General features: G+C 39.7%; 1 protein-coding gene across 2 annotated transcripts; it reads right to left on the bottom strand.

Annotated features, from left to right (window-relative positions):
- Nucleotides 1-1,129: 1,129 nt before the first annotated feature.
- Nucleotides 1,130-22,170, bottom strand: LOC105201026 (paired box protein Pax-3-B). Of its 2 annotated transcripts, none has more exons than XM_011168861.3 (6): nucleotides 20,762-22,170; nucleotides 12,281-12,457; nucleotides 6,083-6,223; nucleotides 3,801-4,199; nucleotides 3,049-3,233; nucleotides 1,130-2,892 (listed from the first exon to the last, which is right to left on the bottom strand). In XM_011168861.3, exons 1-6 carry the CDS (start codon nucleotides 21,234-21,236, stop codon nucleotides 2,308-2,310), a joined length of 1,962 nt encoding a protein of 653 aa, XP_011167163.1. In that variant the 5' UTR covers nucleotides 21,237-22,170; the 3' UTR covers nucleotides 1,130-2,307. The 2 variants fall into 2 exon arrangements, with proteins under 2 accessions (XP_011167163.1, XP_011167164.1); XM_011168862.3 differs by having other exon boundaries at nucleotides 3,957-4,199.
- Nucleotides 22,171-23,450: the final 1,280 nt, after the last annotated feature.

Here is a 23,450-nt window from a genome sequence, read left to right as displayed (position 1 = left end):
TTTTGAAACATTGATTATTTTGAGCGCAGTTTTAATGTTTAAATCTTATTTTTGTGTGTTACAGTAATCACCGTAGGTTTCGTGGCTGATAAACTCCGCTCGTTGCGCAACGGTTCGGTGAGTCAAATCAATTTTCATATTATATTTTAATGTTTTATAAATGTTCTGCGCAGGATCGAAGAAAAATTACATTATTAACCCTTCAATACACTTAGTAAAACTAAAAATACCGCGGTATCCGCGATGACTGCTGCTCATGAAGTTAGCGCAGTGAGAGAACCAATCGTCATCGTGGAAAAACGAAACCAATAATTTCGATATATATTCTTTACATGCCTTTTTTTAGAAAGGATACACGGCCGCACGATCGGTCGTAGAGAATATCCGCGAGCGGTTCAATAAAAGATAAGCACGGGAAGAGTATTAAACTGCGAGTGTGCCGCTCCATAGCGGAATATCTTGTACCGCGTTAAGAAGTATGCGGAAATATAGTTCAGCAAGGATAATTTTACCAGAGAACATGAATCACGTAGGAAGTACCTATAGCAACTCGAGATATCGATTGCTTTACATATTAATATTTATAGTGATTGCAATGTAAATCAATAAAGATATGTATAGTTCGTAGGACAAACAGTTGTTAAATTTAGATTATTTAATGAAGAACATCTCGCTTTTATTTATATTCCACTCGGTTTTAATGTTTAAGTTTTTTAATTGTAATTTGTAAAACGGTTAAAGTAATTTTCAAAAACAGGAAATAATAAGCAGCTAAAAAAATTATATATTTTATTCTTAAAAAATTAGTTAGTTTCGGACTCTCGAAATTTAAATACAATTAATGATTGGAAAATAGGCTAATGAGAGTCAGCGCGGGTAAAAGTGCGTAATCACAAGTATCGATATTAAATCATTTATTCAATTCAAAATTATTCAATTCAAAACGTTCGTTTTGTAATTATGAATTGAATAAATGATTTAATATCGATACTTGTGATTGTGCACTTTTACCCGCGCTAACTCCCATTAGCCTATTTTCTAATCATTAATTGTATCTCATTCTTGTTGTTGATTAACCTTAGAATTAGAAAAGGGAAGGGAAGGGAATTAATATGATTAACAGAGCGTATGATATTTATGTAAATTTATTTCAATATAACATATTTCATTGTGCGGATATTCGATGGCTCGCCAATAAAACTGTTTTGTCCTTCGGAGGATAATTAAAAAGAAAATTTTGGAAGAGTTTGCAAGAGAAAATGAGTTGTGACGCCATGTGTGGATATTTACAAACGGTTTCATTTAAATAAACATTATTTTAACACAGTTCGTATAGGATTATCTGTGTTTTTCGCTTACTTCTATTTCAAATATCCAGTTAACGCATAACCCTAATTCATAAAGATTCGCTAGGACTAGTTCCGAATGAGCTCGAACAATCTCATTCTTTCTTCACGGTATGTGTTATTTTTATATTCTCTACTCGCGCGAGCGGCTCCCCAGGTAGATTTGAACGATCTAACAGCGTTTGCTTTTGTCACGCGGTACGCCTCGATCACTTATAACCAACAATAATAATTACAATGACGTTGCATTTTAATATTATACAGCTCACAATATTATACACTTATTCGCATCCGCGATCGTAAGAAATTGTCCATGTCGTATAATAAGCACAGTTTCATAGATATTGGAAACTTCAACCAATGGAGAAGAGCCAGCCCGACAATAATGAGAAAAGAAAAAAAAATGCAACACACACGGGGTGCGGTCCACTTGATCGCTACAAATGCTTCGAAGCATTTGATTGACCAATCAGCATAAAGAATTTTACTAATTGACTAATCAAGGAATGTGCTTCGAAGCATTTGTAGCATCAGGTGGATTATAGCCACAGTGCCGCATCTGACGCTACACGCCGGTCAATCGTTGAATCGAGTCCGCTGCTAATGCGGCACGTTATCGATTTATCACTCGGTCATTGGCGTGTCAACTGAACAATTGATTCCGGATCGACGTTTTGCGATTATAGTTAGTATCCGCTATTTTTTCGGCTTACTGTACTTCGTGCACCGTAAAGCAAACGAGAACATTTCACTTATCGATCACCAATAAAGAAAGATAAAGAACTGGGGCGACGTCGCACTTGAACACTGGTAGTCACCGATCCACGAGATTCGTCCAGCCAATATTTTTCAATAAATAAACTGCAAGCCGTTCGATGTTTTCGATGTTTTCGCGAAAATCATCACTCCGGATTCAACGATCATAACGGTCGAAATAAAATGGAGATATCGCATCTCTTGTTCAACGATCGTGCTTTGTCAGTTCCAACGGTTGTTGGTCAGTCCAATGATCTCTCCAAGCAACCGTTGGCGAAGACGGTACATCCTGGTCGGAATCTTGAACGTCAATTTCCTCGTCTTCGTCCTCGTTCTGATCGTAGCGTATCCTATGTGCCGATCCCGGGCGCGGACCAAGACCAGATCCTTGTCGCTGATCGTACACGGGACTGGTCGGTCTCGAGAGCCCGGACGAATCGTCACCCACTAATTGACTGATCATCCGGAAGGCGCTAGGTTTCCTTTCCGGTTGCTTCGGCACCGATTCGTGCCTGTCGATCCTTTCGGGTCTGTCGAGTCCGGCGTCTCTAGTTGCGGAATTGGCGACGACCGCGCGAAACGCGCTACTTTCGCCGCCCATGCCGGCGATGGAACAGCTGGACGTACGCTGGCCGATTTCCATAGCGGACGTAGCGGAGTGCGGTTGCTGCGGCGGCGGCTGCGGCTGCGGCGGTGGTGGTGGTGGTGGTGGAGGCGGTGGTGGCGAACGTTTTAAGAGATTCATGCGCTGATGACGACGCCACTTTGCCCGTCTGTTGGAAAACCAAACCTAAGAGTCACGAGTTAGGTCGTTAGAACGCTCGTGATCAAGTCGGACGGGTACGACGCAGCCGCAGTCCGACGCGCAGGGTCTTCTCCAATTTATAAATATCGAATTAGGCCCTGCGTCGTCGCGTCGGCTCTTTATGTATTGGTAGATTCTCACCTGAACGCGGGCTTCCGAGAGCGACGTTTTCGAGGCGAGACGTTCGCGCGTGGACACACACGGGTAATGCGACCTTTCGAATTCCTTTTCGAGCTCCTCGAGCTGCTCTGGACTGAAAGTCGTGCGGTTGCGTCGGAACTTGGGCTGCTCCGACCCGTCTAAGCTTCCGTCATCTCCATCACCATCTGCACATTAATTCAAATACGTTTTTTTATGGGCTGTGCATTTCTGAATACAACAACCCAATAAAAACCATTTTTCTTGTATCGACAAATTGACGAAAACTAACACGTTTTATAACTTTCAGGTAAATACAAAATTGATATTTACAATATTTTCATAAGATTGCCACAAAATACTCTCGATTTCTCTAGGAAATTCTCTATGATATTTTATATTTAATATTATCAACAATATGTTTTACTGTTGCTTAAACTATGCAATTATGCAAATTTTATTTTCACTTTTTCAAAAATTTGTTTTTAGCAGATTTTATGTAGAAAAAAGCCATGAGTGTATAAACTATGGGATTTTATCTCTTTAATTATCTAAGAAGATCATCTTTTTGTCAGTATTAAAACAGTGCAATGTTTAGTTTTCGAGAAATAAAGGGATGCCGCTTTAGGAGGTGTTTGCCAGTATTGGCGACTTTTCTCTCTATATCTAAAAAAGATATAGGGGGCACATATTAAATACAACACAAGTTTTCACGCGTCGCGACATCGAAGGACGATGCATGTCTCTTTCGTCACCTTGCAAATATCCACGAGCGATCGCGTCGGCGGCATGAAGCGCATGCTCGGAAGTGCCCGCGGCGGACGCGGACGCGGCCGCGGCCGCAGCGGCGGCCGCACCGGGACTCAGGGACGGTGGCAAAAGCAAAGCCGACGCGGCAGCGCCGGATATACCGGTGGCAAGTGGCGGCAGCATCCACGGGTGTCCGGCTGCTCCCGGCGCCGGCCAGCCCGCCGGTAGATGGTGGCTCGTCGTCGGGTGCTGGTGCGAATTGAAGTACGGATGCGGCCCGGCGGCCGCGTACAGGCCGTAGCCGGCGGCACGCGCAAATTCCGCGGCCGCGCGTTCCGCGGCGCGGTTCCGTAATATCCGATTGATGCTGCTGACCGACGGCGCTGTCGCGTTACTGCAGACTCCTGAAACAGGCGAAATGCCGACGTTGCGGTCAACGCGAATCCCGAGGATATCCTCGAGTTAGAACTCGATCTAGAATGGGCGCAGTAAGTCTTCGCACGATTTTTTTTGTAACAAAATTATTTCCAGTACTACATTAAGAGCGCTAATATTCACCCATATAGTTGAGAATTTTTCTACACTTTTAGATTTCTTTTACTTTACAGGTTGCAAGGTGTTAGAATAACTAAATTAACATTATTAAATATTATTTTAAACTATTAACTTTTTAATAAAAAAAAATTATACTAAACTTGAATTAATATCTGAGTGAAAATTCACCCATAGTAGCACTCTAATAGCGAATTCGATTGGACGCACTAGTGCATATGGTACACTAGTACATATTAAAGCCGTGTCGTTCAAAAACAACATGAATATATGTGATATATCATTTTTACACTTAAGTTAGATTAATGTGCAGCGGCTTTAATGCGCACTAGTGCAATCTAATTGAATTTACTATAAGATTAAGCTGTAATCTCTAAGCTTTAAATGAGCCATAGACAGATTTAACATGAATACTTATAGTGCTCGAAGATATCAGGTTGAAATAGAATAGAACAGACATATTGTATTGAACATGTCTGAATCTTAATTTCAACTGTAAAAGTTATAACTTAGAGTAAATTAATATTCTAGCTCAAAGCTTAGAGAAAAACGCTAAAGACTTACTGCACTTATTGCGGATCAGAATTAACATGATTACGGTAAAGATCTCGTTATGAACATACAGAATTTTTCACAATTTTAAAATTATTAATCCTTTTGTGCCTGACTTTTCTTGTAATAATTAGCATTTTATTCGCGGCTCACTCGAACGGCGGCTCACTCTTAAGATTACTGATTGTAAATCTGTCTACTCAAAACTTCAAAATTTAAAATAACAGATCCAAACGAACTTCACTCAGATCTAGTGAAATTTAGCATTTGGTCTATTATTTTAAAATTAAGTAGCAATTTTTTCATATAACTTTTACATTAACTTACAAAAGGAGCAGAGAAAAAACTTATCTTAATTTTTGTAAAAGATATATATATATTTCACTTATATTCTATTTTACGAATATTTAATGAGGTATGTAAATCAAAAGGTGAGACTCACAGGGGCGTGGATTTTTTGTGAAAAGTCAGAAAGCTCAGAAAGAAGTCGCTATCTTTACTTTTGTGGAAGATATGAATATTTGAAGGGGCGGGACATATGTGTCCCACCAGGCACGAAAGGATTAATGATGTAGGCGTGACGCAACTTTTGACGCTGTAACATCGAATTTCTCGAATGACAGCGTTGCATTGCAACAAAAGGCATATCAGAGTTTACTGACGATTGTAATGATATTCGTGTTAGCACGAATGCCTCGAGTATGTGTGTCATGAAGTAAGGTCGCAGAAACGCGCGTTTCTTAATTCTTTCCTTAAATTATATGTTACTCATACGTGCGTCTGTAATCTTGAGTGGTTTGCATTCGCATGGCTCGCAGAGAACGAGCATAATTAAGCGAGGAACACGCTAGTTTGCGCATTACGCCGGCGAAGAAGACTCGGCGTTATGACTAAGAGCGCGCGCGCGCTAAGAGAAATACCGCGAAAAATCTTTGTCAATGTCAATGTTAGTCACAAGTTGATCAATTCTTTCGAACGCTTACGCTTCGCAATTATTATCCTTATTGTATTCGCTCTTTCCGACCAAAGTAAAATAATTGATTTGCAAGTCGTTATCTTCCTTTTCGCAAGTAATATTTAAGTGCGACACGGCTCATAAGTTTACTTCAATTTAATCTAAATACACATATGTTTGGACACGTCTTACGATAAGGGTCCGATCTTAGCGACGTTGTTATCTTACCTTCGGAGATTAGCCTCTCCCGAATTTCCCAGGCGAAGATAGTCGGGTTCTCCCTTTTATATTGCTCGATCTTAGCGACGACAGCCGGCGTTGCTACTTTCGGCTTACTGCCACCGATCAGACCCGGCGGGCGCAACGTACCTGAAACACGATAAAACGGGGCTTCAAGGACGCGATGCATTGGCAAAACTCCTGGGCCCTCGATAAAATCGCTCGTAAATGGCGCCGCGGCATGGCACATTTATATTTTGCGCCCTATTCGGCAGCCTATTCGGCAGCTCGGTCACGCCAAAACTCGCGAAGCTCGCCGTAATTCCTGAAAATCACGCGATGCACGCGCCACGAAATCCGAATGTATCTTTCGCAGGCGTGATTGATGCGAAAAGAGTGATAATTGTAATATTATACGTTACAATTGAATGGTATTAAATGTAATTTGTTTTATTCACGTAAACATTTCAGATCGCCTTGGATATTGTCCCGTGCAAGGTGCATATTAGGATTTTCTCAGTCCTTTTAAGATGATCGATAGAATAACGTTGTAACGTGCATCAAACGTAAGAAAGAATGAAAATACATATGACAACATATAATATTACAAAAGTCACGGCAATACGCACGTATAGTTCGCGACGCCTAACATCGCGTGCTACCGACAAACGGATATCAATCCTATCTTTGTATCTGGGCGGATTCATGATGCAGCAATTAGGACAGCATGAGGATGTTTACGTAATATACATCGTAGTATAAGAAAATTATCTGCACACGCGTAACCACCGTGCGCGTTGGCTTGTGATAATTTTTAGTGTCATTATCGCCATAGGTGTCTGCTTAAGAATTGAATTGCAGGCTTAGATCAATCAGATGTGATGCCATTTGTAAAAATTATCGGATTACAATCCACCCTTTCTTCTCTTTCTCTCTCTCTATCTCCCAAAAATACAGGGACATTTATTTTAAATAAGATGTAAAGATATCGGTAAAAATACATTTTAAGTTTACATTTACCGTTTACATCTACCGCTGTCACATATATCCCGTAGAAACCGAACTTATAATTTATTCGTGGGAAAGACAATGAGCGACGTAGTAGTCAATTAGTCATGAATTAATTAATACCTACAAGAGAATGCTAAGACGCGCACAGCTCGGTCTAAGAATATTGTACGTATGAAAAGACTGTGCACGTGATCGATTGCATGCTGTTGATACCGTAAAAGGCGTACGTACAAATAAAGTGCGTTCTAATCCAATTTTAATGCATTAAGTTACATTATTATGGAACGCTATTTTATATAACAAATTCTTGTTTCAAACACACGATTTTTATATTAAAAGTCATTTATTAATTATAAAAGCCATTTTATACAATGTTTATTGAAATATAAATTTTATTTTTTAGAAATTGCTTGTTTTCTAATAATGCTAGTTGTTGATTTTTGAAAATAAAATTTTTTATTAAGTAATCATAGTTTGTACAAAATACTTTCTATAATATAATATAATATAATAAATGTCTGCTTTGAATTATTATTTATTCAAGTATCATACTCTACTCAATGTAAATTTGATTCAAATAAACTCCTGAACAAGAAACCACTTTTTAACGTTTCGGTTTACTATAATTATATATAAAAGAAGAATTTTATACTTTACATTTTAATTACTTATTTCAATTAAGTAAATCTAATTTTAATAAATATATTTATTAAAATAAAAAAAATTTTCTACCCAGTGTATCGTTGTCATATTATAATATACAGCGACACATGTCAGTTAATTATATGATAACTTCATTAAATTATATATAATGACGACTAATACGAATCTGATAGATTGCAATTGCATTCATGTTAATACATTATATTATAAAATTTTTTTGTTTTGTCAACGTTATTATGCCGTTGCTAATGGTATGTATTCGAAGCTACGTCGCGCTCAAGATATCCGCTGTTTTTGCCCCGTTTCTCGCGAGCGACACGATAGAAGCGAAGAAACGAAAGTCACGCTCGCGTGCTAATATCAACGTCAACCATCGGGCGTAAAGGGTTCGCCTTCCGACCCCAATTACGCGCGGATTCATCGTGGAAGGACGGTGGACGTCATCCGTACATGTGCATGCATCATCCGTCATTCGCGCTCTGTCGCGGATCTTCGATAGCGGGGTGAGGGATGCACGGCCATCAGGTATCCGTCAATCCCCCCCGGTGGACGATGCCGGGAGATCGTGAGGTAATGGAAACCAGAGGCGCAGGCAGACTTGAGCAATTATCGGTCGTTACGTACTATTATTAATAACAATAATGACGGCTAAACCCGGCAGAGGGTATCGCGTGCGCTCCCACGGATGAAGTGCGTGCCGGGTACATAAACGATGTATCCACCTAATAGGTATCCATGCCGCGAGCAAATTCCTTGCCTCGACCTGCTATCCCGGTCCTCCTCTCTTCGTCCTTTAGCTCCTCTCCCTGTCTTTCCGTCCCTGTATCTATCTTTCCCTGCCTTCATCACCGATCTCTTCCCACCCCTCCCTTCTTCCCCCTCCCAGCCTCCGTTTTTCATTGTTGCTCGTTCGACTTACTCCTGTGCACGTGTGTGCGCGCCTACGTGCGTGCGTACATAAAATTTTTGAGCGGAGAGCATCGTTTTTAATAAAAGAAACCGCACGAAGCCAATTTCGTTAGCCGGTTAGGGTTACTCGCGAGCACAGTGGATGTTAGTTCGCCGTCCGCGTCGTTACGAAGCGAGAAGGCCTGCTGCATTCAACGCGCGTCGCATGCGTGCGTTTCGCGGGCGAGTTGATCTCTTTTATGAATTGATAATGAGAAATTAGCGTAATTATACGGCGGACGTGTATGAAGAGCGTCGCGATAGAAACTACGAGCAAACAACCGGAACGCCTTCGGCATTGTCCACTCACGATTGCCATCCAGTTATCCTAACGACCGCAATAGTGACGTGTCAAGCTTATGCAGCACGCTCGCGCGAAATTTTGCCCATTTATCCCGTATAGTCTCTCAATTTATCTTTGAACCGATCGTCTGTAATCGGTATAGCGTAGCCGCAACGTTTGACGACACGAAAATCGATATAATGGAATCGTACTTTTAGTTTATGAATATGAATCACCGAGACGAGCATCCTTCTTGTTACTTACGACTGCTCCGACTTACGACCGACATGCACGGCCGCGGTAGCTTCGCTCTTTTTAATCACTCGTTGAATCTAGTTTGTGTTTAAGCTAAACATTAATTTTATAATATTAAATATTAAGGATTATATTCCAAGGAAAAAAATTTTCGTCATTTTCTCACGTTAAAGTCTATAATTATTTTTAGTAATAAATAATTATTTTTTATGAAAAAAATGTTTTTGCTTTTAACCTGCTGTTATGCATGTAACCCACTTGTTTTGGAAAATATATAAAATGTGAATTTTGGTGTTAAGCGGAAATTTAAAAACGATTATTTACCTTTGCTAAAAATTCGAAAAAATCGAAAAATCATAATATGATTGCATCTCGATTTAATAGCTAGAAAATTGAAAGGATTTCGACCAAAGTTTCGAATGTGACTTTGTCGTAAGTAGAGAAATACCTGTGCCATGATATAATTCGTATTTATTTTCCGCGTCAAAGTGAGCAGATATCGCGTAACAACATTTGTTTCCTTTCCGACAACGCGGAGCGGGTCACTCGCTCGCGCCGAAGGAATTAATTGTTCGCCGTCGTTAAGTAATTGGTCGGCCGATTATGGTACATTATATTCACCTCGAGACGCCTAAGGAGTCCGTATCCAGCGAGATGAAGACATTACCGGCGCGCCGCGAGAGAGCAGGCCACGAACGGTATTTTTACGAGCGGCTCGTAAAGTTAACGAGGACCGCGAGGTAGGTAGGCAGGCAGGTCTCTACGAGAAAGAGAGAAACTCTGGCGTTCCACGGCAATGCTCGGTGGCTCGCCTCCATTTTTTATTATTCGCCTCTCTCGGCGCGCGGATCCTTCTTCCTTCTCCTCCTCCTCCTCCTCCTCCTCCTCCTTGTTTCTTCTTGTTCTTCTTGGCTTCTTCGCCTTTCCTCGAACGCGATCCGAGCTTCCGTCCGCTCGTACCGATACCCAACGATTTCCGATAACGTTCGGGGTCTAATTTTCCGCGAGTTTCACCGTGCTCTCGCGTGCAAGATCGCACTCGCGTGCCCATCATAGTAAAAGCTCCGCGATCTGCGTTAACTCGCGGAATATGGCGGTCGAAGGTACAAGGCACGAAGAGCAGTGCGAGTAATCGCAAAGAGCGCAAATACCGGGAAGTTCAGAATGTGGTCTCGAGAGTGATTAGCCTCAATGTACAATAAGTGTAGTAACCCTTTAGTCTTTGAGTTCTAAGTTCTAAACTTTTTTCTGAAAAAAAGAAACCGTTTTTAACACTGCCTTAAGACATAATCCCTAAGTTTAAGCAAGCTGGTCAAATCTTAACAGTAAGATTTAGAATTTAGAGCAAATTAACGTCATAATTCAGAGCTTAGAGCAAAAGACTAAAGGTTTACTACCTATTGATTTTGATTTTTTTTCAAGTTGTACTATTAGCTTTAATAAAATTTCTTGAATTAATTTATTATAAACATAAATAATCTATTTATACAATATTTTTTGCAAAATAGTTTCTTAAATAGAGATTCTTAAATACACTTTAGTGATATACAATGTCGGTAAAGCTTTTGGAAACATTCCTGAACAACATATCTCAATATCTTTTTCAGCGCGTCATTTGCAATGACTTCTTCGGTGTTCGCGAATCATTTAGGTATGCCACTAAACCTGCGGTTTCTTTCACATTACGAATGCTTGAAGAAGCACATGAAAAATAAAATGAAGAAAACACTGGTTTAGAAGCATAAACAATTCACGAGCGCCGAGAAAGTCATTACAAAAGCGAAAAGAACATTGAAAGAGGTATTGAAATATGGTTTCTGGGAATGCTCCAAAAGCTTTATGGACATTGGCAAAAATATCACTGTCTGCAAGTTGAATATTAAAGAATCAAATCATTCAAATTTTTTTACGTAATAAATATTATAAAAAAAGTAACATTCGCCTCTGAATATTTCGATTCCTTTTTTAGCGTGGAATAATTTTCATTGAAGTTAACTAGAAAGAAAATGTATACAATATGCTATGGCGAATTCATAAACTTTCAAATTCGACACTTTACCAAATTAAAGAAGAGCGAAAGTCGAAACTTTGCGTTAATCCGTAGGAATGTAGACAGGCTAAATGATTGGCGCAATTATCAGCGAATTATTTAAGTTTGTTGCCGAGGTGCTGAAATTTAATGCGTGAAAGAAGTGGTTATTACGTGTTAATTCTCGCGAGCTAACGAGCTTCGAGTGGCCGAAGCTGCGTTCTTCATGACGCTCGTTATGTCTGACCATACTCGCGAGTTTGGCGCTATTCCCTGTTCTTTGCCCTGCTTGGAATCGCTCGAGATATTAACGCGGCATCGTTTGAGGCCGCCAGTAATTGCTGCGCGAATCGCAACGCGAAAAAATACAATCAAGAATTATGTAAATTTGGAATTAAAGAGATACAGGAAGAGAGAGAGAGAGAGAGAGAGAGAGAGAGAGAGAGAGAGAGAGAAGTGCCCAAGATAAAGTATAAAATGGAAAAAAAAACTTAGATCGAAAGAAAGTTTTCGTTTAGATAGGAAAAATGTCAGTATTATTTTTTTCTCATACATAGAAATTACTTTAAAACTTACATTTGACAAATACGATAAGAACCTTCTATATCTCAGAATTTATCTAGTAATTCTTGACTCAGGAAAATCTTCCCCTTGTGCATCTCCAATATCTATTTTTCTCCTATTTCCGGACGATCGATGGTATTCTCGGAACGTGGAATATAAATGGATGATTTCTGCCTTGACTTCATATCGAAATTACGTGCGTAGGTAATGCGTGGCGCTCGATACCGGCGATAGGCGTAGTGGTTGACGAACGTAATAGCGATATGTCAACGGAGTAGTTTCCCTACGTAAGTTCTCGTGTTCAGAATGTCACCCAATAATTTGCATATTCTTATCGTCAACGATAAGAAACAACCGGGGAGCATAATATCGAGCGATACAAATAGTATCGCGAATGTGATTCTCCTCGCGCGAGGCAGCTCTGTGATAAATCGTAAGAATATACTTTACAAACCTAAAAGTTTCGTAACAACTGCGCCCTGTTGGTTTAATGACAGCACGTGGTTAGCGAGATCGTTGTAATGCCTCAACGCTCCTAATCCGTGTGACAATTCGATTAGACGTTGCCGCGATGCGTTGCCGTTATTGCCGCTGGCAAACGGACCGGCCGTGCAATTTTGCAAATTCACACCTGCAATCAGAGAGAAACATTTCGATATAATGTACCTATAATAATGACATTATCGTACCGAATAAATAATAATATTGTCAGGGCGAAATCGCGATTTATCTTTGACCGTCGTAATTTCATCGCACTTTCACATTCTTGACCACAGATTATTTTCGTGAGCTGGTTAACGAGATTCGAAAGGTGACTTTACGGGTTCGAGATAATCGGGAATCTATTTTTCTCACAAAGATCTTTTTCAGGATCCTCGAGGTCCATTGAATGCTTCGTTAAATTAACAATCGCTCGCGTAATCGCTGTGACGAAAGTGGTCACGGTCAAATAACTTCACATTCACGCGCAATAATTTAAGTTGCTGAACGTGATCTGGCGATCCCGTTATTGATACGGTCTTCCAGAATGTTGAAAGCGCAGTTCTGTCAGGAGATCTATCATTCAAATTATAGTTTTAATCGTTAATTCATGTTCATATCGATATTGCCTCGCATATCTACATTTTTATTGCAATATATTGTATCTTGAGGTACCTGAGCTGCATAAGGTTTATTTATTTTAATTTAATTTATTCTTTTCAATTTTATTAGAGTTCTGAAATTCTGTTTTTAAAAATTGTATTAAACAGAAATTTTATAATTACGTGAATAGAATCAAGGTTTGTTTGTTGACGTATTTAAAAATTCAGCTGGATACAAATCTGAAAATAAATTTATTATAGTTTATCAAAATAATTATATGGAATGGTCCAACTGTTTACTAAAACATTTTGCGACATTGCTCATTAAGCTTGAATGGAAGAATTTTAAATCTTTTTGCAGTTTGAATATCATTATAATTCTTTTGACGATTCAACAAAATTATTTTCAGATTTGTATTTAGCTAAATTTTTTGATACTTCAGCAAAACTCCATGTCCTTTGAAAGTTCTATTAAATACACTGTATTAAATACAGCTTATGAAAAATAAAATGAATCAAGTCGATCTTATTTAGTTCAAGTATCCTATTACAAGGATTTTGAACGTAAGTACTTATCAATTTTATCTTCAGTTTCCGAATAATTATCTTTATTTCTAAATAGCCATTAACATGTCAAACAATCTTATAAAGTTAGTAAAAGTTAATTCGTTTCTAAGCAAAAATTCGGATTCAATAGCAAATTATCGTTTATTTAATAAACTTGACGCTATAATATGACAATCAATCGCACATGTACACAATATGTACATGTTTGTCAGTTTTATTACACATCGATCTACTATACCCCGCTCTACCATATTAAAGAAAAGTACAGAGTTTAGGTTGTTATAAGCGCGTACCTGTGTGGCAAATGAATCATCGCCCCAGGTGCCATGAATGTTTTTTTTAAAACGATGAGCGCGAATTTTTATGGATTTATATAACTGAACCATTTTCACAACATTTTGAACAGGGCAGTAACACTATTGTGAATCGCTTGTTTATTTAACCGGCGCAATCCGAAGACAATCATTTATTTAATTTCGAGCAAGCAAACATTTGATGAAATGGATCCATCGAACCTACTATGCTAATTGTAAGTGAAATATTGATTCGTAGAAAATAATCATAAAGGAAAGGGAAAACGTAATTACACTGCGTATTCAATAAAATTGCGATAGGACGAAACGGAGCTTCAAGTGTAAATCGAAGCGAGCTTAAGGATAATATGAATTAAATGTGAGATAGATGTTAATTACTGTGCCGGCCGTGCGATCAAAATTACGATGTGCTTATTACAGGCTCAGCTTCCCCGTAATCGCACCGTCGACTAATCTTAACAACGTTTAGCGCGGATAGCACAGATGTCAATTTACGATCGAACGGTATATGTAAAACGATATTAAGAGCGCGTAGGTACCTACCATTTTGCAAACGATGAGCGCAATTGCTTTTTATCCTTTTCGATTCTACGTAAGGAGCCCGGCGATCGTGCGGGTAGTGACCGTCGTCGTGCAAAATGAAATCCCGAGTGTTGGCAGAAAACAGGTCCGTCGTGCTCATTTGTATCGCGTTGTTTTAATTGGTTTCAACGAGTGAACTCAGCGTGAGTACGCGGCAGTTCGTTTGCATAGTGAGAACATTTAATTAATTAGCCCTTTATGAGCCGAGTGGTTCGCCAATCAGCTCAATAAGTGCATCTTACGAGGATCATTTGCAATTTGTTACCCGCGTAATCGAACGGTCGCTTTTACACAATTTATATTATCACTATAGCTAATTATTAATGGCGCCATCTCGGGAATACTGTTAATCAGAATTTAACCCGTTAACTGTAATTTGGAAAAAGGAAACTGGAGGAACCTTTCTTTGCACGCATTTATTATAACGTTACTGTACATTTTACATAGTCTTCACTTTTGTTATCTCTTTAATCTTTCTCATTCATTGATATTTAAAAATATTATTGCTACATTTTCATTACAAAAAAAAAAAATCATACAATGAGAAAGAAAATTGGTTGAAAAACTAGAATATTTAGTTCAATACGTTTAACTAAATATTGAGTTGGTTTTGTTAATTCTTGATTAAAAAATGTTAATGGTTGATACAAATGAACTGTACCTTTTATATATAATTACATAATTATTGAATCAACGTAATGTTTAGTTGAACGTATCGGATTAAATATTTTAGTTTTTCAACCAATTATTTTCTCAGTGTATACAAAATAACCAGAATTAAATAAAGTTGAATATCTAATGATCTTAAAATCGTATGTCAATGATCGGAAATCGCGCAGATCGCGTTCGAGTCATGGTTATTCAATTAGGAAGAAGAAACGCGTGTCGTGAATTAAACTCGCAAAATTCTCGGGGGATTCGTGGCAAAACTAAAGTGCAGTCGAAGTTATTTCCGAGGAATCTCGTTCGCAACGGTTGCTCGAAACGTCGAATAAAACTTACGCGAATCCCGCGAGTCTCGCGCCTGTCCCGTTCCGTCTCGTCCCAGCCCACATCTGGACGGCACATCGGACGCGCATTCCGCGCTCGTTTCGTGTCAAAGCGATCGGAGGTGTCGTGAAAACGAAAGTAGCCGATGCACAGAAAGAAATGAATGCGTCCCAACGTCGTTGCATCGACACCAGGCGGGAACCGGTTCTGAACGAGTTCTGGCATCAGGTCTCACGGTGTATTCATCCGTATATTCGAAATCGCTGCCGGTAAAGACCGATCGCTTGACAAGGCGGTAATAGATAATAGACAGAAAAACTGGAAGGCCGATTCTCTTTCTGCGGACTCGGCGACTCGTGAGATCGTTCACTCCGCGCTCCCGATGAGTGGTTTTATCTGCGGACCGAGTCCGCAGATGGTTTTGAGTAAAATCGCGTCGTCGCTCGCGAGTGTTCGCTGACGATGCGCGAATCAAGTTGACTCTCGAATGCAGACCGTTCGTTTGCGACACGCACACGCATAAAGATAAAACGCAACGGAATACACTTAAATATTATTCCAGAATGTTAGGAAACAAAAGTGTGCAGATGTGTAGTTCATATATGCGTACAGTGATAAGAAAATGTATCAAATACACAGTTTGAGATGATACAATCGCATAATTTCACTATGTTGTTTTATATATGGTCTGCTTTAAAGATGTTTACTTTTATAATAATTTTAATCGAACGCAGGAATGAAATCTTGTAGGTAGAATTTGCACGCATATTTATGAATTTCTTTACGTGCGCAGTAGAATTCGAATGTTAAACAGACAGATAGCTACGTTTATATGCGAGGGCAGAGTCTCAGAAAAAAAGTAATCTTATATTATCAGACTATAATTTCTACAGAGATCATGTAAAAAATCATGAGCAAATTGTACATGCAGTCGATAATTGATATACATAGCAAGCATTTTACGTAATAACTCGGCGATTAGTGAAGCCCATGACGAGTATCCAAGAGGGAATTGAGAAGAAATTTATTTGCAGATGAAGATATTTCCATATTTCTTGGCATTTGTCGCAAACATATTCTAGGACGCAATCATAAAGTCTCAATGTAGAACTGCGTTATCGTTACGCGTCACCGTAATAGTGCCTAATTGCTCATAAATTTTCACGGCATCATGCGTCGATGATCCATATTTGCATTTTACATTAAGTGATATCATATCCCAAATTGAATGTTATCACTGGTTGACATAATTCGATATCATATTTAGCATTGAATGTGCAATGGGAAGAGTAAGCCATTCTTTTTACTTTCTTATTTATGGACGTTACACAAAGAAAAGTATCAAATCAACAATTATTTTTTTCGTATATAAACAAGAATATAAAATTCTTAAAGAATTAATCTTTTAAATTTCAGCAAAAAATCATATTTTTATTTCAATTTTATAATAGTTTAAAAAGCATAATATGACCGTTTTGATAATAACAGTATTAAAAAATTCTGATTATATTAAAAATATTGTTATTTTCTAATCATTATTTTTTTTTCTCAATACGTTACAATTATAATTGAATAAAAATGGGGTACGTTGTAAGCATGTCGTTTCTGTTTAAGATTATTAAATTCTTTAAAGAAAATTTTATATTTTTACTTATATACATGAAACAATGAGTGTTGATGTAATATTAATTTGTTTCTATTCATTTTCTGGTAAATCTCCTAGAGTGAAACGTCATCATAAAAGAGCGAAAATCTTATTTTCCAGCAATATCAAACCTGAAAATGAGAGATTTGGCGATAATAACAAGCTTTAATAATTTCAAATAATTGTTCCATTGATATAATCAAATATTTAGTAACATTTAATAATTATATTAATAAGAACCATAACATAATAATAATAAATCGGTTACTAAACGGTTACTAAATATTACTAAATATTTAGTTACATTAATTAAACATTTAGATACAATTATTTCACTAAAGCTTTGTAACTATTATTTAGATTTTATTATTACGAAACTCTTTTTTCAGTTTATGATTAAAAAGAACGATAAACATGGATCATTATGATTGCAAACTTAGAAGTGTCAACAAACATAATGTTTAGTATCCAAGAATACTGACAAAAAGAATTGCAGTAGTAAAATTGTGAGCAAAGAGTTAACAAGTATATCCTACGTGTAATTAGTGTATATATCTTCCCGGACACTTTTGACGATTGGTCGTCAAAATTGTAACAAAGTGCGGCGCGAAGACAGCTATTAACCGTGAGGTGTACCTGTTTCAAAACACTCTCTGGGTGCGGTCGTAAAATCCCGCTGCATTTTACGCCGCCAAGTATCGAGCGCGCAACTCAGCATCGGAAACAACGAGGCGAACTCGTATCGGGTTTTAAACTGGATTAGCGCTCTCAACACGCAAACCAAGCAGGGGCTACGCTTTGTCTGCCACGTCAAATTGTCGGATTTGTTCGCAGCTTTTAATTCGCGAACAGTATCATTAGATCGCAGTTTAAGGGAATCAATTTCGATATTTAAAGAAAACGTGATTAATACACGATACATTTTGTGAATGGTATCACGAATTCAAATTTGATAATAAATATTATATTATCGGGAAGGAATGTTAGGTTACATTTTTAATGAAATCGTTCAGAAATGATTCCGTAATTAGTACGTATATATCTTTCACACGATAGTACGTATGGCCAAGTGCCGTAATGTGTGCTATACCAGAGCACTTGAAAAACGTTTCTTCTTGTCCTTTTCTGCTGTGTCTCTCTCTCTCTCTCTCTCTCTCTCTCTCTGTTTTCCTCTTCGCTCGCTCGCGGAGGAAGACGTCCATTGCCTATATGGTATCTGCCTCGAAACTGTCTGGGTGTGGTCGTAAAATCTCGCGGTTCTGGAACGAAGTGCTCCGCGAATGCGAACGCGAGAGAATCGAGAGTACCCGCGGGATAGACGGGTATTGAGCGTTAAACGAGAGTAATACGTCCGCCGATCCGAGGAGTGGTATACTCGCGTTGCCAACGCATTGAAACCGGTTCCGAACGAGTGCGGCGTTTGGTAGCTCCCGTGCACCGTCTGGCAAGTGCGAATCGCGAAAAGATTCGTGAACGCGCGGCAGATGGACATGTTATGAACGAATACCTGTTACTCCCAATTGCGCCTCTTTATTCTCTTATCGACGATTTTGTGGCAGGACTGTTCAAAGCGAGCAGCCAAAGACATTTGTGAATCTCAGAGAAAGAACACATTACATTCGTGTGAAATAACATAGGCCGTGATGGGGAGTCTGTTGTACAATTACGATTTTGTTCCTCGTTTTTTTTTTGACAAATTAATTAAAAGTTGAAAAGAAGCAGCGACGAGCTGTAAGCATTAGCAACAGAAGAGCGTTGCGCTTTTCTGAATATGTTTTGGGAAATAAATTTTGTTTCTCGATTGTATTTCACTTGATAAAAGTGATGTAGCATATATTAATCTGACAATACAGATATTTGGAAACTGCATAGAAAAGATTTTCTCTTAGAAATTATCTTCTCAAAGTTATTGGTAGAATATATTAAAAAAAAATTTGCTTTGTTTTTAGTAAAATTTAATTAAACATTTTAAATTTTATTTTTTATATTTTGCATTTTATCGTGAGTAAATTGTAGTAAATCAAAGAAAAACGTATAAAATTTTTTGCAATGTTGTTTTACGACTACTGAAACAACTTTTTTTTCTCAGTGTAAGAATGCTATTTTCGATTTATTCTTCCGTTACAAATTTTACGATCAAATTAGATTTACCTTTCGAAATTGGAATCAAGATTTTGTAATACGTCTGAGATTTTTTCATGTGTCCAAAGGCGTGAAATGCTTCCGTTAATGTTGATTACGAGACGAGTCCTGTACAGGTGTGTTTGAGCGTACAGGTGTTCATTGTTAATTGCTTTTACCGTCCTGCATCGAAAGGTTCGCGCGGCGAAAGATCGTGAAGCGATTCATAATTCAATTAGAGTTACTTGTTTATCTCTCATCAACGACAGATATAATCGATATACCCATTTGTCGTACATATTGCATGTTTTATATATCGACGTTATCGGGAACGCATAATAATTAAATTATACGTTTGTGAATTGTACAACATAATAATACCTGCGAAATAAATATATAACAATATCGTGTAATAGTATAATTAGTAACGTAAACAAGTTATATAAAACACGCATTATATTATTTTCTAAATCTCGTAGAGCGAATCATCAATTTAAAAGAGAAAAATAATCGAACTTGTGCAATTATTCAAATAATATGCCATTCTGATAAAAAAATTCTATAGAAATTTTATTTAATTTTAAAGTAGTGAATTTTTTTATTATTATAAGACACAAATCACTCGAATAATTATAAAAATTCGATTTTTATTCGATTCTACAAGATTTACAGAGTACAAAACGAAATACGATTAATGATGAGACCGTTTCCTTGTTTCATAGTTTTTTCTAACGTTTTTTGAAATGATGAAAATTTATGTCAAAAATCGATGTGACAATATCATATCAGAGAAATCTAACAAAATCTACGCTGCAAGGAAAATTATCTTATTGTCATATTATAAAATTTCTTCATGTCTTTTATATATTTCTTCGTGTCACATATTCCTTCGTTTTTCGTTTCATTGATTATACATAGTGTTTCTACCTTCGATAGTCTTAAAAGTGTATTCAGGTGTTTCGGATACTTAGTATCTCTCCATTAAACAGTTTTAAATTTCAATAACGCTGTGCATTTTTGTTGTAATAAAGCGCATGGAACACGATTGTAAATAATGGCGCGTGAAGCATTCTGTAATTATCATGGCACAACGCAATTAATTGGCTCTCCATTGCTTGCACACGCTCGTCTTATCTTAGGTATTCAAGAAAGAACGAGGAATGATATAATGATCAGTATCGAGACGTACAAAAAAATCTTCCTACCCAGAACAGAACGCAGAAGCACCGACACGTATCGCTTTTAGCAAGTATTAGAATTTGTTATAACGCATAGCGGATATTTAACAACGGATTTAGGTGCTTGAAAAATTATACGCGATTCAATGAAAATATTTATTTTATCATGATTCATATTGAACATTCAGCGTGAAGTAATTATTAATGAGTTTAGTGCACTCGGAAATCTCGTTTACAGCTTTAAATCGATTATTGCAATAATATTTGCCCGCATGTCAGACTGTGCTTGTTCGAAACGATGATTCATTTGATAGCTACCGTATCGGTCAATCGAGAGTTGCTCCGTCTACAGAACTCGAAAGAAAGAAACAAAAACTGAATTAAATTCGACAAGAATAATCGGGTTCGATTCGATTCCTAAACTTCTTATTATACCACTGACGCATTTCTACTCACCATCGATCAGGGAAGCTGGTACATTCAATTGTTGATGATGATGTGCCGCCGGATGCTGCTGGTGGTGATGCGGCGGATGTACCTGTAGCAGGTGCGATCTCGTCTGGGAGAAGGTCGGCGATGGTGGTTCCCAAGGCCGAGCGACACCGGTGCTGGCGGGAACGTCCTCGTCCTGACAGCAGAACTTGTCGCTCGCACTCGAAGCGGTCGTGCCGGTGCAATTGACGACTCCGTGCCCATCATTACTGTTGTTGATCTCCCCATTATTGTTGTTGTTGTTATTGTTATTGTTACCGCTGTTGTTATTGTTCGTGAGGCGCGTGGTGGTCGCACCCGTCGCCGGGCTACCACTACCACTAGCACTGCCACTGACACTACCACTGCCAATGCCGTCGACCTGTACCATTTCGCTGTCGATCGCAGCCGCCGACTTGGCAGTACCAGGAGGGGTCGCGACGCCGCCACCGATCATCATCACCAGACGATCTCACCTCCGCCCCCTCCACGCTCAGCAACGGCTCCTCCCTCTCCTGCTCTTCCTCCACTTTTGCGGATCCACCACGTCTATCTTTGAATCGTCTATCTTCCGTTTCTCATCCAATGGATTTTTCCTTCGCGCCGATCGCGATTCTCAGAATGATAACGAGTATCTCTTGGTTAACGTATCATTTGATAATACTTTTGATCGGCGTACAGCGCCTCCGAAGAATATCCTCCTATGCGTTGGGCAATATCGTTGAACGAACATTTTTCGACTTACGTGCAAATGATATATTGCAGAAGTTACTAATAGGATTGCTTGCCAGTTTCGCCATCGTTAATATTTCTCTTCTATCGCTGTATCCCTGTCTACATGTGCACATCGACACAATCCGTGCCAAATTCAACGCATTCTCGCCTCATTCACCAATCTGCAATTCTCATTTGTTTTCGAGAAACAACTCGTCTCTATTGAACTGTTTACTGAACCATCACGTGTATACCACTTAAGCATAGCGTCAGCCACTGACAGCACAAACACGTTTTGCCGACTCGCCACGTGACGCGGAATGATAAACGAGTAGCTACGGAGCCGATTAGCGGAGCGGAATGACTTCTCGTACGATCGCGCGATGACGGTCACGACGCATCGCGACGCGAGCTTTTACGTCGTCGCGACACTTGAGCCTAGTCGAAGCCGATGAGCCGAAGGTGCCGAAGGAGTGTTGGAGCGCAGGCGCCTTCAACAAAGCTCGTGACCACGTTCTCCTCCTTCTCCTCCTCCTCCTCCTCCTCCTCCTCCTCCTCCTTTTCCTCCTCCTCCTCCTCCTGCTCTTCTCCTTCACCTGGCCCTCTTCCCTCTCCGTACTCTTCCTCGCGTGTTGATCGCCCTCTCGTTTCTTCCGCCTACGAGGGTTCCCTTCTCCAATGACAGGCAACGAGGACTACTACGGCACCGGGGTAACTTGCTCGCGCTCCGCCGGATTCGAGCGGATTGCCTTCCGCTCGGGGTTTCGAAGCGCGCCCAGACTTTCCCCCTCCCGCGGGGGACTTGAGACTCGAGGTGAGATCAAGATTTAATGTGACGTGACTTGCCTCGTCGCTCCATATACGTGGTCGATTTCCCCCTCGGTACCCCGTTCTCCGTTCACCATCGAGAAATCTTTGACACACAGATCACCAGATTTGTCTGTTTGCACACTCGATCCCTAAATACAAAAGAGAGTATAAAAAGAAGATAAACTTCCAGGATTGCACGAAGACGATTATTCTTCTTTTATTTCTCTCTTTCTCTCTCCCTTTCTCTCGCTTTCGTCTCTTTGACAGTTCTACTGTTCCTCACCGTTTTTCTTGTCACGCGATCAACTTGCCGCAGCTATCTCCCATGTGCTCCAGCATGAGGAACGAAAGGCTCACACGTCGCGGTTTTTCGATTTGTTCGTTTAGAAGGATCCCGTTATGAGCTGTCATAACGTGATATACACGACACGTATCTTCGCTTCCTTTTTTAACAGCGCAACGCCTCTCTTCAAGTCACCCTCCCCTCGCACTATCTTTGAACGACCAGACGCGAGTGCGTTACGTGAGGCAACCTGCTCGCTCTCCGCCGTATTCGAGCAGATTGCCTACCGCCGCGCGCTCCGCTCGAAGCGCGCCCAGACTAGCCTTACCCCCACCTTACACTCTTTCCGCAGAAGACTCCGCTCTTCTGCTTCTACCCGCTGAGAAGAAGAGATCAAGATTTAAGGCGCCGCGCCGTGGTAGCGGTGGCGGCGCAGACGAGGGAGGTGAATACGGGGAAGAGTGGCCGCGGTCGAAGACGCAGAAGCTACCGATTACACCAGGCTTGATCGTAAAGGGTGGACGTAGGATGGAAGATGCCGAACGTGGGGCACGGGAGAACTCTCATATCAGGACCTAGTCGATGCGATATGCAGACCAGGTGGGGAACGAATATTGTGGGGATGCATGGTGTGTGTGTGTGTGTGTTGTGTGTTTATGTGTGTGAAAGAGAGGGAGAGAGAGAGAGAGAGAGAGAGAGAGAGAGAGAGAGAGAGAGAGAGCTGCTGTAAAACCAGCCAAGTGCGCACTGCTCGCTGCGCATCTGAGCTTATCCAACGCCCACCGACCATTACCGAGTCGATCGACCAATTGGGCGATATGGTAGCCGCCCACCGATCTGGTGCTCGCTACCGCGTCGCCCACGCTT

The sequence above is a fragment of the Solenopsis invicta genome, chromosome 3, assembly GCF_016802725.1.
Source record: "Solenopsis invicta isolate M01_SB chromosome 3, UNIL_Sinv_3.0, whole genome shotgun sequence".
Lineage (NCBI taxonomy): Eukaryota > Metazoa > Arthropoda > Insecta > Hymenoptera > Formicidae > Solenopsis > Solenopsis invicta.
This window is presented reverse-complemented; position numbering and strand designations above follow the sequence as displayed.

What these genes read in the sequence shown, in the direction of transcription:
- LOC105201026 (XM_011168861.3), bottom strand. Translation starts at nt 21,236, where the DNA reads ATGATGATCGGTGGCGGCGTCGCGACCCCTCCTGGTACTGCCAAGTCG. An exon ending in ACCAGCTTCCCTGATCGATG is followed by an intron (nt 12,458 to 20,761) that starts GTGAGTAGAAAT and finishes CTCTGATTGCAG; the next exon opens with GTGTGAATTTGCAAAATTGC. An exon ending in CGCTCGTGGATATTTGCAAG is followed by an intron (nt 3,234 to 3,800) that starts GTGACGAAAGAG and finishes ATTAATGTGCAG; the next exon opens with ATGGTGATGGAGATGACGGA.